The 18,852-nt window shown below is 37.9% G+C and overlaps 2 protein-coding genes and 1 long non-coding RNA gene across 6 annotated transcripts; all 3 read right to left on the bottom strand.

Moving 5' to 3' along the window:
• Window positions 1-709: 709 nt before the first annotated feature.
• On the bottom strand, window positions 710-3,030 carry LOC110410047 (uncharacterized). 3 transcript variants are annotated; one of them, XR_016350766.1, is made up of 3 exons: window positions 2,233-3,030; window positions 1,644-2,028; window positions 710-1,549 (listed from the first exon to the last, which is right to left on the bottom strand). It is a non-coding gene; the product is annotated as an uncharacterized LOC110410047 (long non-coding RNA). The 3 variants fall into 3 exon arrangements; XR_016350765.1 differs by having other exon boundaries at window positions 2,238-3,030; XR_016350767.1 differs by having other exon boundaries at window positions 711-1,549; window positions 1,644-1,710; window positions 2,238-3,030.
• Window positions 3,031-3,547: 517 nt separating this feature from the next.
• Window positions 3,548-8,896, bottom strand: LOC110409814 (transmembrane and coiled-coil domain-containing protein STS1-like). 2 transcript variants are annotated; one of them, XM_021419290.2, is made up of 15 exons: window positions 8,452-8,896; window positions 8,179-8,260; window positions 7,534-8,037; window positions 7,023-7,191; window positions 6,748-6,900; window positions 6,410-6,507; window positions 6,187-6,278; window positions 6,021-6,091; window positions 5,802-5,937; window positions 5,015-5,074; window positions 4,834-4,916; window positions 4,670-4,746; window positions 4,531-4,601; window positions 4,080-4,137; window positions 3,548-3,983 (listed from the first exon to the last, which is right to left on the bottom strand). In XM_021419290.2, exons 1-15 carry the CDS (start codon window positions 8,688-8,690, stop codon window positions 3,864-3,866), a joined length of 2,013 nt encoding a protein of 670 aa, XP_021274965.1. In that variant the 5' UTR covers window positions 8,691-8,896; the 3' UTR covers window positions 3,548-3,863. The 2 variants fall into 2 exon arrangements, with proteins under 2 accessions (XP_021274965.1, XP_021274966.1); XM_021419291.2 differs by lacking the exon at window positions 8,452-8,896 and having other exon boundaries at window positions 8,153-8,231.
• A 329-nt stretch (window positions 8,897-9,225) lies between these two features.
• On the bottom strand, window positions 9,226-17,321 carry LOC110409812 (zinc finger CCCH domain-containing protein 44). The gene is made up of 10 exons (XM_021419289.2): window positions 16,343-17,321; window positions 15,844-15,923; window positions 15,137-15,324; window positions 14,042-14,969; window positions 13,829-13,956; window positions 12,877-12,936; window positions 12,740-12,790; window positions 12,492-12,562; window positions 11,721-11,875; window positions 9,226-11,609 (listed from the first exon to the last, which is right to left on the bottom strand). Exons 1-10 carry the CDS (start codon window positions 16,771-16,773, stop codon window positions 9,382-9,384), a joined length of 4,320 nt encoding a protein of 1,439 aa, XP_021274964.1. The 5' UTR covers window positions 16,774-17,321; the 3' UTR covers window positions 9,226-9,381.
• Between the last annotated feature and the right edge of the window lie 1,531 nt (window positions 17,322-18,852).

The raw sequence follows: 18,852 nt of genomic DNA, 5'->3' as shown, positions 1-18,852 counted from the left end.
CGGTGAGTTAACTGGTCCATCATCATCATGTTTCCGATGATTGGCAACCCTTTATGCCCATCTTCTCCATATCAATCCGAAGCTTTCAGTCTCATGTTGCAGAAAAGAAAAATGGCGGTCCTGCAAAACCATGTTCAGCAGTGTAACCCATTTGAACAGAGGCATGGAATCAGATCCGATCCTTTTAGTCTCGCTCAAATTAGCTTTTGACTTGTTCCGCACCCTCAGCAAACTTGAAGCAATTGAAAACTTGAGGATCTCTCTCTTCCAATGCAATGCTTCTTTTATGTTTTTCAACGGAAGAAGGGAAGATGTTGTTAAGCTTCACAGCTTGAAAACAACAACCAATTTACCATTATACCAAATGCAAAGTCTCATGTTCACTTAGCTCAAAGCTTAGTGTCACGGTTCCACCGAGGAGCCATTGATCACATAACAGAGAAGATGTCATGGTCCCAATGGGGAACCATGAATCCCACATTGGGAGGATGTTATGATCTTAACAAAGAACCATAAATCCCACCTCAAAGAGGATATTATAATCCCAACGAAAAATCATAAATAACATTAGAGAAGATATCATTATCTCAACAAGGAGCCATAAATCTCACATATCATAGCTTCGGAAAAGAACCATAAATCTGACATCATGGAAGATATTATGATCCTGTTATTAACAAAACATTTTTCGTGGCATTTGCTATATACTCTATAATTTTGCTATTGCATTTCACGAACTCGCTTGTGGCTATGTCGCATGCTTGCTCAGATACAGCTAATTTCTTAGCTGACTTGTGTAAAATGTTTCACTCAAGCATCACGTAAGCGAACTAGAGAAAAGGGGTTAGTCTGTGCCACTTAACATGAAATCATGAATTTCGCATTAACAACGAAAAGAAATCTAACCCTCACTTTTAACACAAATTAACAGGCCCATCGATTGTCCACAAGCAACATGAAGTTGGGCTCGTCTGGAAATGGAACTCAAAAGTGAAAAACGAAACCTCCAATGATACGAAACAGTGCTTCTAAGTTGACAGATTGCGACAGATCTATTCCATCTTATCCATATCATGTCCCAACATCTAAAGTAATTCATGTAACCAGAGATTAATATTGGCAGAATTTGAATAGCTAAATGCTTGTTCTATCGTACAAAAATGACCCTTGTGAAACCCTACTCTCCGCGCAGGCCCTATAACATGAGCAAAATAGATGACCCTATCCTTATGGATCCTAGTTAAGGATAAAACAACTTTCTCTCTAACTCAAAGACAACTATTTTATTGAAAAAAAAAAAAAGAAAAGAAAAGATGGATAGTCATTAAAAAGGAAACGATAGATGGAAGTGATTTTGTGAAGAGCACAGATTCCGAATGAAGTCCATTGCTAGATACTCATCTTCAAGTATTCAGGACAGATATGTTAATTAGGTCGCTTTCAGTTAGGGAATAGAATATCATCTACAGTCTCTTTCATGTAGTTCCCCACTCTACGCATGTTCCTCCTGGCTACCCCTGAGGCAACAAGGTTTGCATTCCTCCTAAACCTACATTCAGAATATAATCGATTAGTCCATCATTGAGGTCAAGATATAAAACAAAATGTCAGACATCTATCAACAAGTCAAATCATTTGCTTGCCTGTTCAGGAAGTCATCTCGTACGGCATGAGTGGGTTTGTGAGTTGGAGGTTGACAAATATCACGATCTTCAGAAGGAAAGCCGGAAAGTGAATTGATGAAGAATGAGGAAACAAGTAACAGGAAAATATTTAATTCTGAAAGGCTAAACGATTCTTAATCTTCTGCATTGACTTGTTGAAACTTGAAACTCATGATATCTTTGGTCGATGTACCCAGAGTTTCGAGAGACAAATCATAACATGACCACTACTCTTTATAGATGCAACGAGGTGGTGGTAACCATAGTTTAATAGGTGAGTAGAGTATCCAAGAAGGGCAAGAAGTAGCTGGAGTGGGGGATTCAAGTGATGTCCAAGGCACATGGAGACATACAATTTCGATCTCTATTTCATTCAATCACACATTAATCATATCAGCAATTAATGGACAATTTCCCCTCCCTAGAAATAATACAAAAATTATAGCAACAGCCCAACCCATGCTAACATACAAAAATTAATCAAAAAGGTATTTCCTAGAGATCTTGACTAAAATGAAAGTCATGACATAAAATGAACCTTCTTGACAAATAAAGCAATAAAAATTACCTTACCTTCTCTGCTATGAACATGAGCAGGAGCTGAAGCTGTGGCAGCACGAGGAATTTCACGACGTAGTACAACCAGTAAAAAAATGAAGCCACGGCCATGTCAGTTTGCAGTAATCACACAACAATTAGAGCTAGAAACAATAAAAAGTTTAACCAAAGTGCCCAAAGAGAAGACTTATCAATTGGGAGGTAAGCGACAAGCAGATAAACCTTGCTCCACTTGCACCAGTATTTCATGATTTCCGTTAATAACAGTCACCAACCCATTCTTCAAATCAAGTAAACACCATAAAACTTGAACCAACCCACCGTCCAAGAACGGGCAAGTGCAAAACTTAACCTGAATTCCGGCACAGCCACGAAACTCAGGACTGGCCCCTTCCTTATCGACTGAACCTTTATTTCTGCTCATATACACGGAGCAACCAGCGCAAGCACAACGAAAGTCGTTAAGAGCATGCCCCCTCCTTTTTTAATTTAGCCTCATATGATCCCATTTCATGGCCCCATGCCGTTAACAATCCGCCCAACTCGAGATTATCAGTAAACATCAAAATCCATATATATATATATATATATATATATATATATAACATGGATCAGAATTTCTTCAAGAGTAAACGCAGATATTAGAGACCTTGTGGGCGAGAACCAGGGATGCCGATGCAACGAGGGTTGCGATCTTGGGATTTGAGAATGGAAGAGTAATAACCAGCGAGCTCCTATGCAATATTTTGCTTTTGGATCTTCGTTTCCTTTTCTTTCCTTCTCGTTTTGTTTCTCCTCTTCTCCTCTCCTTTCCATGGCCTTTTTTTTTTCTTTTTTAATATTTTATTTTTATTTCTCCCTCATCGGTATCGGCCGTTTAGAGCTCCGACGTCGTTTAAAGAAAAATTCAAGGTAATTAATATAAATTTTAAATAATTAAAAAACTCCCTAAATTATCTCCATTTATACAATTAAACCACTATTATTTCATTGTGCTCAAATAAACCCTTATCAATTAATCTTTACTCATACAAACCCTTAATTTTATAAAAAAAATTACTAATTGTCCAAATCCATTCATGAATAGAATAAAAATAAAAAATTAATGATGATCAAAATCAATATCGACTAGTATTTTGTAATCATGTTACATCAATGTACTTGATCGTCAAAATCATATGATCCATTCGTAGATTATTACATGAATTGAAAATATCAATTGATATTATTAAATCTGATGATCCTTAATAAAAGTAAACATCTTTCTACTTCAGCCAATTAAAAAAGATTAAGTTAAATACCAAGAATAATATAAATGGATGGCATTGGCAACCTGGTAAATGAAAACCTTGATTATTTACTATTTCAGTAATGTCTTGAGTTTACATTCTTCTTCTTCTTCATTTTTGGCTTAAATTGCAAGCAAGCTATTGTAGTAGTAATATACACAGAGCAAGAAGGAAATATAAACAACAAATGCAGACCGACAAGAGAAGCTCCAGATTCAGCAGCACCAGCATGCCTGACCCTGCTATTGAGTTCGGAGTCGCATTCTTTATGAAGATATGGAAAGAATCAAGCAATATTTTACCTACGCAGCTTAGCATAATCACAGGAAATTGAAGAGAAACTTGAGCATTATCATTCATGGAGAGTGCTCTTGAAGACAGGATAGTAAACATCAAGTTCAAGCCGGTCCAAAATCTGCTGAGTAGCCCATAGATAGGAAGAGTGACCTTCGATCAAATCTGTTACGTTAACCTGAAGAGTTTAATCAAAGTGCTATTTAGTAAAACACCGTGAGCTCAGAGAAAGAAGAAACAGCTAAGTGGAAAAAATATAGCTGAGATGGCTTACGTTCTCAATCCCCTGCAGACCAACTGGTTGAATTCCAGCTAATCCTTGTGTGAGTAGACTGTTTTTTAAGCAACAGTTAGTTTGCATCAGAGGAAAATTGCTCGAGTGATAGAATATTATTGAAGGTGATAAACAGAAGTACTTGTTCAAAAAAGAAAAGACTAACAAGCCTCAGACAAGGCGCCGTAAATCAAAAGGGAGGGACAACAGTGATACAATATAAAGATGCATGCATTACACCAAGACCTCCTTTCTTTGACAAGATGGTGAATCAGTAAGCACACATGCCACAATAAAAGGCTATCCAGTGTACATTTATCCACAATAAAACAATTTCTAGACTTATACTTGATGACAGGTAGGACACAGGTTATCCAGTGTACATTTATCTATATACCAACAGTTCTAAAACCCTTAAAACTTTGTTCAGCAGTGCATTGATCATGCATACCTTGCACGGAACGCTACTCCAAGCATCCAATCATTTGTAGAGTAAGCATTTATAAACCTTCCAGCTACCATCTGAAAAAGACTTCAAGAAATTAATCCAAATGTTCTACTGATGAAAAGCATATACAAATGGAAAATACCTTTCTTGCAGCTTCCCAATTCTCGCCTTTAATTGAAATGGGTGCTCCAAGAAGAACAACTCTTTCTACAAGTTCAGCTGTGAACAGACAGTAAAGAAGTCTTAGGATATTACATCCACTACATCATATTAAAAAGCGCACAAGGATGGATCGGTTGTGATTACCATTTTGTTCAGTCTCAGACAAGGCTTGAAGACACTTAAAAATCACTCGTGCTCCAAGTGAGTAACCAATGAGTGTCACAGGCCTGAAGAATTCATAGAATTGCAAGATGAACATTAAAGATCCTTGACAGAAGTTTTATTTCAATGAATCCCAACTTTCCCCTAAAAGCCACATGCATACCTGTTACCTTGGTAACCTTTCAATAAAACTTCAGCAAGCAGCTTTCCTGCTTTATCCGTTCTAGAAAATGGAAGAAGATAATGATCTGGTTAGACACATGTCATGTACTACAACGGTTCCTAACTGTTGAAGAAAAGAATTAAATGTCTTAGACAGGTGGGAACTCAACATCAGCCACATCCAGCACATAAAATTAATAAATTAAGCCAGCCTGGTGTCTCAGGAATTTAATTTGTAGAACATTTAAGGTCCATAACAGATAAAACTATAGTGACAGTTCATCAAAGAAAACTTTAACATGGATTTCAATTTGACATTTATCTACATCATTAACCACAATGATATTCATTTTAGACACTTTAAAGCTACAGATTTTTCTCTCCTAAGATTCAGCTATTTTAAGTTTTGCACGATCCTAATGAATTCAATGCCAAACCATGAACTACTCATATTTACACTATATCGTTTTATAAGAGTTCTTTTTTTTTTTTTTCTGTTTTACTTAATATGCAGTTCTTTCGTCACCCTCAAATTCCTTGCTTGGTTCTCTCGAAATTTTTCATGAGGGTCATTAGACTAGCAGCCCAATTCTAATGAAGAAGAAAATTAATCACTAGCTAAATTTAATCCTTGTAAAAATTGTAACCAAAGAATGCCTCTCATAAGGACAACAGCAAGATAGCCTCTAAAATACTGCATGGTACTAATTAATAAAATAAAACTGGAAAACAGTTCTTCCCTTTTTCACAGCCAAGATCTCTGCTAAAAGTCAGTAGCAAAATCAAACCTGTTCACGGCAATTGACCACGTGCTGTCTATAAAGTCAGTAGCTGCAAGCAATGCTGCTGGCCATGCCAATGCTGTTAAAAGTGTGCTTAAAACTGTCATCATTGCACCTTGCCTCATTAACTCCGTGGCAATTCCTGTAGCATGTAGAAGCAATGTTCAAACATAGACAATTCTTGTAATCAAAATACTATTTAAGAATCATTTGTTAACCCATTACTTGAAGTTAGCCAATCCTGAATTGCCGTGCTCACTGCAATCAGATTCTTGGACTCCCACTGCAACACAAACCTAAAATCCTCCTTGTCAATTTAATCCATGTTAAAAAATTTGAAAAGAATAAACAGTTATTTCGAATACAGTGAATTACGGTATAAATTCAGTACCTTTCCATGTTGTCAATCCGTCCTTCCCATGGCCTTATAAAATCTTCCTTATCAAAAACAAACCCAGAGATCAAAATCTCAACTGCTAGTCGCTGAAAGATAAGTTAAATCAAAATTAAAATCTTGAGATTATTAATAAGATTCAGACACCATAGTTTGCTATGTCCCCAGAAACAGAGAAAAAAGAATTAAAAGAAGAAGATGGAAGTCTGTAAGAACTCACGCCCTGGTTATGGTGGTCTCCAATAGCTTTAAATTCAAACTCATCAACACTTCCAATTCTCCTAGCCATTTTAGTACCGGTAAGTCCAGCTCCAGCAGCTGCATTGGACTAAGTGTTAAATATACTCCATATCGTTTAACACATATAAGTATACTAAGGCTCTCTAGATTTCTTCAGAACACTATGTACCAAACACAGCTTGGATATATTTAATAAATATTAGTATAAAATTTCTGACATCATAAGCATAACAGATTATAACTACTTATGACTCCTGCGAGAAGGAAATAAGGTGATTAGGATAGGTTAGATTCAGAGATTCCAGATTGGTTATTCACCTCCAAATGATGCAGCAACAGCAACAGAACCTGCAACAGTTCCAGCAGCACTTGCAGCTGCAGCAAACCCACTTGCCCCAATCACGGGGATTATAGTGCCTAACGTTGGAGCTAGGGCACTAAATCCTGCAGCAATTGCTGGGGCAGCTAACCCTGTTGAATATTAAAATGGTGTGCCAAAAAAGTCAAAAACATTGAGGTCATGAGACAGTTGTTTCCAGTGGAAACTTCATGTTTTAAAAGTACCAATGTTAAATGGTTTGATGATCATGTACCGCCAGTAATGGCCATTAATGTTCCTCCAGTTATTGCAGCAGCACCAATGATACCACGACGCTTCCATTTTGCCCATTTGCCTTCGGATGATTGGGATTCTTCTTCTTTTGCTTCTTTCTCTTTTGCTATAGCCATTGCAGAGAAAGCAACCATCATCTCAACGGCTTCCTACAAGCACAAAAGTTTACTAACAGGGAGAAAATAAAAAAATTTTCTATAACTTGTGCAATTAGACTGGAAAGATCTAGTTTCTTGGCCAAACAGTGCATAGTCTCAGAAATCTTCTCTGATGCTAGACAATTAAGGACATTCAGAGAAAGGAACTTTGAGGTTGTCATTAGTGCATAAAACTTGAGATACCCATCACATTTGGCAAACACTCAAGATTACATAGAAACTGGCATCAATGGCTCTCAATTCAGTTATTACTCTTACTAAAATGACATTGTAACTGCAAGCCTTGGGTTTGAGGGACAGATAGAAAAAGGATAGCAGACTGAGTTTACAAACCATTTTTATCCACTCAACATCAAACCAAGTTGCCAGCAACCGCAAAGCCACACGATGTCGAGCATCATAGCCTTTTCTTCGTCGGGTATATCTTTTGTTTTCTTCACAAGTATCTGCAGCTGCAAGACAAGCAGAAAGAAGCTCATAAAGAGCCGTCACTTTCCTCTGGTAACTAAGCATTCCAACCTCTTCAGCAGGTTTCTCATCCAAACTACCACCCAGCACATGAAGTTCATCATTCCCACTATACACATAAGTATTGCTCTCCTGCAGAGTCTCTATCTGTCGGTTTGCCACTTCAGAATTTGATGGCACCTCAGCAGTGGAATATTTCTCACGATATTCATGTTCATACTCACGATGCTTCTCTTTTTTAACCTTGGAGAATTCAGAATTTGTTTCCATACCAAGTGTCATAGTATCAACACCATTTGAAAGAGCAACCTCCTGATCCAATCTTTCAGAAGAACCATCCTCGCTTTCTTCAGCTAGTAACCTCAAGAACTGTAACAATACATAGTAACTACATGTTTATAGCATATACAACAAGAATCATTGAGACACAGCTTGCATTTCTGCTGCAAATAATCATAAACACGACATGAGCAAGAAGAAATACATTAGAGAAAGAAAACAAGGACATACTGCTCCGACATGGTGTTTGGCTGGAGAAGATCCAGCAGTTTCTTCAAGTCCAAGCCATGCTGCAGAGTCAATATCTAGAAATCTGACCAATATGAATACAAATAAATTTTTAAAAAAAAAAGAAAAGAATTCATAAAAAATCCGAAATTTGAAATGTCCCAAGAAAGAATGCGAGTTCCTAAACATTGATCACATTCGAATTCAAGTAATTCAAACAAATAAGAAAAGGCAACTCATGCAGTAATCAAAAGGAAAAGAAAATAAAGCAACTACCTGAAAATCGGTCGGAGCAGACCTGAGTTTCCGTGGACCCAAAGTTCAGGATCTTCGGAGACGGAGTCGCTGCTGCTACTGCTACTCATTCGCTCCTCAGAGGAAGGATCATCATCCTCAGTGGGAAGTCCCAGAGGACGAGTCTGATGCATCTGAGCCTGGTGGACAGCGATTGCGAACAATTCTCCCGCCGCGTACCTCTGCGTCGGCGCCAAAAACGACTTCGTTTCTGCCGCCATGGCTCGACGAAAACCCGCTAAATTTTGCTGACAAATTCGAGCTCCTAAAGCAATTTCACGACCCTGCGTAGTCAAATTTCTGTAATTCTGTTTATCATTAGACAAATTTGGATTCTATTTTTCCTTTGTTTTTTCTTTTTGGAGGCTTCGATTTATATTTTTATTGTGTTTTTTTGTTTGAACTTTGAAACGCTTTTCGTGGGATGTTCTAAAGCCAGGGAGGCGGGGGTCATCGATTTGAGCATAGACTAAACGGCAGCGTTTAGTGGGGCTTGACTAATAAAGTGAGGTTATTTACATTTTTTCCATTGATTCAATTTTAAATTTTTAATAATTAAAAAAATTAATTCAAAATAGATTTATATCCTAAAATATTAATAATATTATATGTCAAACCAAACATGTTACGCACGTGCCTACAAGTACAGATCCTGACAGGAATTTTCTTCATTTTTTGTGTCAACTCACACTGTCCCACAGAAGGACGCAGCAGTGAAGCAAGACGCTTATCTGCAACGGGTAAAGCTATCCCAGAGACTAGAAAATAATATGTATTATGGCAGCTTGATTGAAATACTTTTACAGGTTAAATTTTGGGAGAAATTAACAAAGCAACTTCCCTAATATACCAATAATGAATACAGAATTCAATGCACACAATTGCTGTGGTTGTTACTGGTAAAACTCCTAATCAAGGGTGCCAATAACTACATGATGCTCCCTTCTTGCAATACCCGCTTTCATAAAATTTACAAACTCGCTGCCCTTTGGGCGGGGGTCTGAAAGAACAGACTCCATTTGGACCACCGTATGACGACGACTGCCTATTCCATAAGGACCTGCCCCTACCAAAACTTGAATCTCTGCCCTGAAAATCACGGTCCCTTGGACCAACGTACCTTTGTTGGCTTCCCCAAATTGGCGGATTCCCTGCAGAGGTGCCTGAATTGATGCTGCCGTTTTCCTGGAATGTTCCCTGAACTGTTCCCCAGTCTGCATTCGGGGTTCCATGACCTAAACCTCCCCAATTGAAATGTGCATTACCTTGAGCTGCTCCCCAATTGGTGCCTGTAGTTTCTGGCCCTGATCTCCAAGCATTATCTGCGGTAGCCATGCCCCAAGTTGTTACAGGTGGTGCAGCAGGCTGCATGTCCGAACCAGCTTCATATTGGTTAACTGAGACGTCGCTGGGCCTTGGATCTTCATCCATGTCAACACTTGTGGAAGAATGCCCACCAGAACTCTTCTGAGCATCAAGTACTTCAGACTGTGAGACCCCAAATGGCTCGTTGGTCACAGTTGACTGAGATGGCTTTTGTAGATCATTTGTTGAGCTCAAAGCATCACTTTTTCCTGGATCAGGTGCAGGGCTCAGTCCTCCTACAGGACTAAAACAATCAGGTTCAGAACCTTGAGCCAACTCTCCATCACAACGCAATATTGATGTAGGTGAAGCCAAGCCATTAAGAGACTCCATTGCTTCGACTTCAGCCAAGAGATCTGAAACTGATTCATCACCCAAAGAATACTCATGTTGTTCGGGAACAATTGCATCCCAACCAGATGGATTATTTGCAGGATCTGTGGGAGAAGAATGTGTCAATTGGCCACTCCCAGAAGTTGGGGTAGCGGCATGATCACTTGCCAAGTCAGTTCTTTTCAAAGAAGATTCAGGCACAAGTTCTGAGTTCCATTCCTCCGCGGAAGGTTTTGCTGGAGTGGAGGAATACCCACCCCATTCACCAGCTACTCCAGGAAGCTGTGGTCCATTACCCACTAGACTAGAAGCAGTACTCCAGCTAGGACCTGAATCCTGATGAGGGACATTCGAAGACAGAGACTGTTTGTTTTCAGTAGCCTGACCCTTTGAGTCTTCATGGCTGAATTTTGATGTTGAGGTGGGAAGATCTGGGAAATCAATACCCTGATTGCGTTCTGATGCTTCAAGAGCTTTAGCCAGAGAAATAAGACCAGAATTGGGGTCCCATCCATTTGAAGAATCATGTAAAGGTGGAGATCGCCAGCTTTGCCCACAAGATTTGCCTGATTTTCCCTCATTGTCATCTTGCTTCACATTTCCAGTAATAATTTGACCTTCAGAGGTCTGATTCAAATTCTCATTCATGTTAATCGAACCACAGTCCCATCTTTCAACCCCATGACCTTCACTCAGTTGACGAGACTGAGTTTCACATGGCTCCCCAGATAATGTAGATGAGGGAAGTGAACTACTCACTTGGGGCTGGCCAGGGAAGTCATTATGACCCTTCACAGAGTCCCGGTGTGGTAAAGAACATCTTGTCTGTGCTGCATTGGAATTGACAACATCTATAGGAGCAGTACAAGGAGAAGATTGAGAGCCCAATTCTTTGCACCTTGCAGATTCATTGTTACCACAACAATGACCACTTGTGTCATTCTGCATTGAGTTCGAGCTCCCCTCAACCATTTTACTTTCCATCTGATTCACTTTCATATCCCCACTCTCCCTAACATCTCCATCCCCGTTCTTACTTCTATCATCAGAGGCAACCTTTATGTCCTCAGTGGGTAAGCAGCTACTATGAAACAACTGTTGCTCTTGGCTGTTCCGCCCATACAAAGCATCAACTAAGAGGATGGAGTCATCTTGCTTTTCACTTACTCTCCATATTCTCAACTGAGGAGGAAAATGACCACTCTTGCTCCATCTACGTAACATCGTCATAGCAAATGGCCCTTGAATTTTGCCAAGTGGGTCTTGGTAGTGCCATATTTTATCTGTCTCCACATTATTTACAGATGGCTCCAATCCTTTAGAATGAGGTATGCTATTTTCCCTGCTTCCAATATCACTAAAGGCATCACCTCCCTTCAGTGGAGAGGCAGGCTCCTTTTCCTTTACACCAAAGGCAGAATTTCTTGATTTCATGTTGTTCTCTACACATACACCAGGCTAATTAGCACCAAAGATACACACACACACACACATATACAATATAGGAAAAACAACAATACAAAAGAAATTCGATATCTAAAAGTGCATGCTACCTTTCTTCTTCTCGTCCAATTCTCTAGCAACTTCCTCAGACTTGAGATATAGATTCATATTTGGATCACTGTGTATTTCAGGGATTTCATGCAGCCTACGCTGGCGTTCATCAGGTGAGTTCAGAAGCTGCAATTTTTCTACACATTCTCTGAGCGTGCAACATGGTCAAGGAATACATGATAAACTTGTTACCCTTTACTTGCCAACAGAAAGGCTACTGAGTAATGGAAACTGCCAGTATCATGTCTGCTGGTGTCACACAGTCTCAAAGCATAATTAGCACAGAGAACTTTGAAAATTGAAAATTAAAAAAAATAAATAAATATAGAGGCTCGGTTGAGAACTTGTGCAAAATAAAGTATAAAGCAGAATTGCAACGCCAGTTATACTTCACGGTACATTGCACTAACTAGCGAAAAACGCAAAATATTTAACAAACAATTACTGACATAAAGAGAAAGCATTGTAGCCGAGATAATAAATAACAAGATTGGACTTGCATCTGGTCGAGATGAAGGCCTACAATGAGGAAACGAAGAAGACATGGGGAAAAACTATCAAAAGGACCTTGCAGTCACTCATCTTGCTATGTGAATGGTCCTAACAAGAGCAGACTAGCATGCTACTCAACGTCACCCCATGTAGTGGGAAAAGGCTTAGGTTTATTGGTAGTTGTATGTTTGTGACATATGTAGAGTAGCAGCATAGTCGAGAATGTAAGGGTAAAAAATACCAAAAACATCAGAATCATATCAAGCAACAAAGGATATTCCTTTATGTGTCCCTTCTCACTTGCTCGATCACGTAGATTTTTAATTCGCAAAATCTCTGACTCCAGCCACTGGTCAAAAAAGTATAAGCAAGTGTAAAAAGCACCTTCAGAAACTAAATTCAAGAGTTTTTAAGGGTAAACGGAAAACATGTAACTATATAACCATGCTAAGCATCCTATCCCTTTCAAAGTAACTACATAGTAATATTTTTTAACACGTTGCAATGCGGCAGCTTAGGAACTTACATCATTTACCCTCACTGCTTGAAGCGCCATTGCTTTCTCCTGAATCTCACCCTAAAAAAGCATAAAAACCCTTTACAACTGACACTACAATTACCTTGGCTGCGAAAAGTAAAAATAAACAAAATACACACACTTACCACTGTAAGCCATTTGATCAGCCCACATTTTATACTCTGGTGTAGCCGTTGGCACTCATCCTGGAGGTATAACAAAAATATCAAAATCAGAGGGGGAACCCAATATACCTCATAAGATGGTCCACTGTCTGCCTAACTAAGAATGTGTATAAATGATAGCTATATAGATGAAGAACATATCAATGACATATATAGACTGACCATTTTCCATTTAATGGAGAACAGTTCATAAAATTTAACAGTGTTTTGTCTTTCGCACTTTCTTTTCGATTTTTGTTCTTCCAGCCTATACCAATCCACACAAGCCATTAATTATCCTCAAAATTGCCATTAAAACCTTAAGTCTTTTAAATCTTTCTTTTTGGCTAATCAAGCCACTTTTCCCCTAGTTTAATTATAAATATAACCCAATGAGTTGACATCAAGGTGCCAAACGACTCCAACAAAAGAGCTCTTGGGAATCACCAGCCTGTTATCTCTGGCATACCTTTGATCCATTGAGCAAGAGCCCTTCCACACGGGACTCCCACATCACTATGCCCCACTTATATGTCTGTTCGACCAGTGGGTCTCACAGCCAGGCAGGCTTATACCATTATGCTCACGAGCAGAATCTTAGCTAGAGCCCACCTTCTCACACCTCAGTTACCCTTTAGTACGATCCACCCTAGATAATCTACCCACCTTGCAGTGTCTTGTAACAAAAATTCCAACCTACAAAACCTAACTCTTAATCCCATATTGTTTTAATTCAGTGACAAAATCGTGAAGTTAATGCACTGGACTTCATTACATGGAATTCTTGTCAATAAATGCAGGACTAAACATGGAAATTTTCAGTTTTACAAACAGCATAGGATCCTTTAGATAAATGCAAATCAAGCAAGAATTAACACAAAATAAAAGTAAAAGAAAAAACAAAAACATGAATTGAGGAAGTATATTTAGGCACCTCAGAAAATTCCTGATCTGAAATTCCATCAATAGAGACAACCTCTTTCTTGTCTAAATTTAGTATCTCGAGCATGACATCAATTGTCCTTTCGCCAATTTTATATGGTTCAGCCACCTTGTTGGTACCTGCAAACAAAAAACATTATCAGAGAATGTCCACAATAAACAAATTAATACGAATTCTAGGAGCATTCGTTATATTAGTTAATACCTACTACTTGGACAAGTCTATACATATCTTGCTTCCGATCACTTCCAGGAATTCTTATCCTTACAAAGGAACCAACAACCTTTTCATTAAATTTGTCAGCATCGTTAACTAAGTTCTCCATCAAATTACGCTTCAAGTAGATCAAGTTCATATTATGAACATCAATAGCAGCAAAATCATCTGGATTCACCTTTTGTCCTCTCTCGTCAACCTTTTTACGTGTTTTACGTCTCTTATCATTGGCAATTATTGGTTGACTATCATTGTTCCCATTAACAGCCAATTGAGTTGCAACAGCTTTGGTACCTCCGCCTCTAATGGTATCAATGGCCCTTGAATGGTCTTGGATGAGAAAGTGTGATTCAAGAAGCTTTAACATTTCAAAGTGGCCCACCCTTTCTTTTCCAAACAATTTTATAAGCCTTGAATCACAGACAATGTGAGATTTCTGGCGAGGATCACGAAGATTGCTTCTCGTTATGTACTCACGCAAAAGTGCCTCAACATCAAATTGAGATAGCACGGATGTATCACCATTTCTCATGTGTGCCACAAATTCAAGAAGCTCCTTTGTTGCCCAATTTGTGCCTACGGGCAAAGGCATCCCTTTCATAACACATGGTTTTTCTGCTCCTAGAGATTCAGCTTTGCTCAAAAACTTCTGTTGCTTCATCATTTTCCGTCTCTTGGAATTACTAGCTCCTAGGTCTCCACAAGACTTGTCCATGTTAGCACCTTTAGTGTTACTCCCGTTATTAAGTATTTCACCTGATGACTCTCCCTTAATACCCATGATAGCAGTTTCTTTCCAGGGATTTTTAGCTTTAGTAAGCTCATCTAAACTTAAAGAAAGCTTCTCTTTCAATACAATCCAGTACACCTTGAAGAGATACTCCCAACTAGTTCTATCATCAAAATCCACTTCAACCTGCACAGTATAAATTAAAAGGCTTTAAGGTAGACAAAAGCTCTCTACTCCTCAATAATCTAAATGTACTAAATACAATAATTACCAAATAAGGAAGCACACATAATGGAAAAAAGCTATAAGACATTGAAAAAGAAATCCATTGTATAAGGCAAAGTTAATCATACCATTTCGTTATTTCCTAATGCGCTGTTTTCAATCAGCATTACAGTTCTCAAGCACGTTCCACAAAATCCTTTAGTCCCTCTCACATTCACGTAATCAGCATCTTTAGTGCAATTCTTGCACAAGGAATATGTACAAGTATAGCACATATAATATGAAGCCTTCTGACAAGTGCTACATATATGCCACCCTGAAATGTACAACAAATAGACCACCAGAAATTAATGAAACAAACAACATAATCATTGAAACTTAATTATAATTGCGATAAAAATGTTAACATAATAATGATGCAAGAGTCCAAGTCAATGAACAGACATGGAAACCACCATTCAATATGCACGTGGAGACAAAATGATATTACAATTGAGATCCAATGCAAGAACTCAACTGAATGAAACACGTGGAAAGCCACCATTCAATAGGCACGTGCTAATGGCATGATATCATTTTTGAGATTAAAAAAAACAGTAATCCAATAACTACTCAAGAACAAAGGATCCAAACCTATGGCAAACAAGGAAAGCTACCATTTGGCATGCACGTGTTAACAGTATGAGAGATCAACAGTTAATTAACTCCGAAGCAAGAAAAGAGGCATGAATCTTGACAACACTAGCACAAGCTTTAACACTTCCCAGCACTTATATTAATTAAACTGAATTGAAAGTGACAAATATTAATAAGATGTAGTTAAAATGCAACATACCGCAGTTCCATTTCGCCTTCGATTTAAAAAATGCCTCATCCCGTTTGATACAGGCTGGATGGTATGCCTTAGGACAGCCCCTGATAAGTGAAATCGCATACAATTAACCGCATGAATCACACAAATGCAGAAAAAGAATATAAAAGCCAAACTAAACAAAAAATAATTAAAACTAAACCGACATTCTGTTGCCAAAAAAAGAAGACTTGATTTGCAATTTAAGAATTAGTAGTATCATAATATAAACAAGAGATCAGCAGCTCAGCCATAGAACTTCCCCCTTAGCTGAAATTAACTCCAGTTCAAATTTGCCTAAATATAAAGCCCAGATAAGCTCATTGAGCAAAAGTTTAATAAATTTTCAGCAAAACACGAAGTTCAATCAAACAATAGCTCTAATTTTCATCTTAATAAAGGCCAACTAACAAAAACTTCATTTCATAATCCTACATTTTCTGATCAACCAAACAGAAAAGAAAAAACAAACTCCCAAACTAACCGGCGATCACAGAGCACGAGACTCCCGCCATCGAAGCATATAAAACAAACATCTTCTTCATCATTCTTCTTCTTTTGAGGAGGCGGCGGTGGTGGCGCCGATGGCAACGTGGTTCTCACCTGATTCCTCGGCGGCCTTCCCCGCCTCCGCTTCCCGGCGCTCTGCTCAACAACTTGGACTCCACTCCCCGCCCCCGTCTCCGTCGCAGCACCAGCATCTCCTCTAACCGCCACGTCGGCGTTTCCAACAAGCTGCGAATCGTCCATCTCCGGAACCTTCTGGCATTGATCGACGCTCATGAACTCCGCTCCTTGTAAACTATCACGATTCAAACTATCACTGTTATTACCAACAACATCACCGCCGCCGTTGTCCTGCAAACACGGCTTATACAGAGCCGTGCTGGATTGCACTTGTTGACAATTTTCCATTCCAACACCAAACAATTCAATTCATAAATTCTACACACAAAAAAAAAACACCTCCCCGCGTATAGATTTTTTCGCTCTTCTTTTTTTTCTGTTTATTTTCTTGGACGTCGAATCCAAACCCACAAAAAAAAACTAAATTAAAAAAGAAAAAGTGAAAACCCTAGCGATGGAATTGGGGATTAGAGAGTGGTGGAGCTGTGAGTAGTGGGCACATGGAAACGGACTGGGAAGGGATGTGACAAGGCATTGTTTGGGGGAGAAACACGAAAAAAAAAAACCAGAAATGGTTTAATAACTTAAAAACCTTTTCACAAAAATAAAAAAATAATTTCTCATATATTGGGGGAAGACAGGACCCAAGGGGGCACACTCGGTCCTTTGATCGGTAGCTCAACGTATTTACTTTTACTCGTCAATTTCCTTTTTCCTTGTTAAAGGGGACGCATCAAAGGAAGGAAGGCGTCAAACGCGGCTCTTCGGGTCGGCCTGGGGCTTTGGGACAGAGTTTTGAGCGTTTGATTCTCTAATCTTCGCTGCCCTTAAGCACCACGTGGTTCGTGGGCAGTCAGTACCAAGTAAAAGGAGTGGCAAAAAACAACGTGGGCCCACACTCTTGGAAAAATTTTGTTTCAAAATGCTAAAAACATGATCCCTTCTTCCTCTTCTAGCCCTTCCCCCTCCCTTGTCTGAAAAATCTCTTTGCTGTTTGGACAGCCCTTTTCCTGTTCAAATTTACCTGAATTTCTTCTTTTATATAAGGTAACAACACCTCGATTTGTACTTTGTTGATAAGGATTTAGGTCCCTATTTGGTATGGCATCTGACACTTTCTACAAACATGGTATGTGATAAGTGAATGTATTTTGTCACTTGAATAATCAAATTTAAATCTTTTCTTACGTAAGGAAAAAAAAATATCTTACATCATATTATCAGTTAATAAACGTAATTTTGTTTAAATTGTTAGTGTTAAAGTTGAGTTTTCTCATATTTCTCGAAAGAAATATGATTTTTTTAATAATGTAATTTTGTTATATTTTTTTTATATAAATTTTGATAATATTGTTTGATGTATACATATATAATGTTATGAAATTGGATTGTTCAATTTTTTTTTTCGTAACAAGGAGCATGTGTTACATAATTGTAAAGGTTGAATTTAATCCCTATCATGTATGACATTATAGTAACAATTAATTACAGAGACAATTTAAAAGCAAAAAACATGAAAACATTAGTAAAAAATCATAATCACGAATAAATTATTGATATTGAACTTAAATTTTCTCACATTTAAAAAAGGGGCATTTTAAAAAATAACCCTTAAAAGTAAAGTGTTTTTAAAATAACCTCATTTATAATTTTAACTATTTTTAATCAAGTTAAACAAAATTACTCTTAATGAAATTTCACGTTATAATGTTATACACCATATACAAAAACATGTTACACACCATAGTTAGGTTGTTACACGCCATGTACAAAAACATGTAACACGTCATGGTTAGGTTGTTACACGTCATGTACAAAAACATGTGACACGCCATGGTTAAGTTGTTACATGCTATGGTTAAACTGTTACACGCCATGTACAAAAACATGTGACACATCATGGTTAGGTTGTTACACGTCATAGTTAAGTTGTTACATGACATGTACAAAAATACGTGACACGTCATGGTTAAGTTGTTACATGACATGTACAAAAATACTTGACACGTCATGATTAGGTTGTTACATGCTATGTAAAAAAAATGTTGTTGTTTATGCTACACGCTATGGTTAAAAAATGTTGTTACATGCCATGTTGAAAAAAAAATACTATTACTATACCCCATGTTGAAAAAATATTATTGTTACACGCCATATTCAAAAACATTTTGTTACACTTTAATGTCTAAACTGTTATTGTTACTTACAAACCCAAACTTCAAATCTTCTCAACTCTTTTTATTTTTGCTTATTTATTTGACAATTTAACATCGATTAAAGTGTTTTTAATGTGTTTTTATAAATTAAAACACAAATTTTCTTATCTAAAATACCTATTTTGACTAAAAATTGAAAAAAAAATTATTG

This window comes from Theobroma umbraticum, unplaced genomic scaffold, assembly GCF_002168275.2.
Source record: "Theobroma umbraticum cultivar Fairchild unplaced genomic scaffold, ASM216827v3 scaffold_44.0, whole genome shotgun sequence".
Taxonomy (NCBI): domain Eukaryota; kingdom Viridiplantae; phylum Streptophyta; class Magnoliopsida; order Malvales; family Malvaceae; genus Theobroma; species Theobroma umbraticum.
The sequence above is the reverse complement of the archived record's forward strand: the minus strand, read 5'-3'. Positions and strand labels throughout refer to the sequence as shown.

What these genes read in the sequence shown, in the direction of transcription:
- LOC110409812 (XM_021419289.2), bottom strand. Translation starts at nt 16,773, where the DNA reads ATGGAAAATTGTCAACAAGTGCAATCCAGCACGGCTCTGTATAAGCCG. An exon ending in CATTAGGAAATAACGAAATG is followed by an intron (nt 14,970 to 15,136) that starts GTATGATTAACT and finishes TATACTGTGCAG; the next exon opens with GTTGAAGTGGATTTTGATGA. An exon ending in ATTGGACGAGAAGAAGAAAG is followed by an intron (nt 11,610 to 11,720) that starts GTAGCATGCACT and finishes GTGTATGTGTAG; the next exon opens with AGAACAACATGAAATCAAGA.
- LOC110409814 (XM_021419290.2), bottom strand. Translation starts at nt 8,690, where the DNA reads ATGGCGGCAGAAACGAAGTCGTTTTTGGCGCCGACGCAGAGGTACGCG. An exon ending in GAGACCACCATAACCAGGGC is followed by an intron (nt 6,279 to 6,409) that starts GTGAGTTCTTAC and finishes CTTATCTTTCAG; the next exon opens with CGACTAGCAGTTGAGATTTT. An exon ending in GGAGTAGCGTTCCGTGCAAG is followed by an intron (nt 4,138 to 4,530) that starts GTATGCATGATC and finishes CTTAAAAAACAG; the next exon opens with TCTACTCACACAAGGATTAG.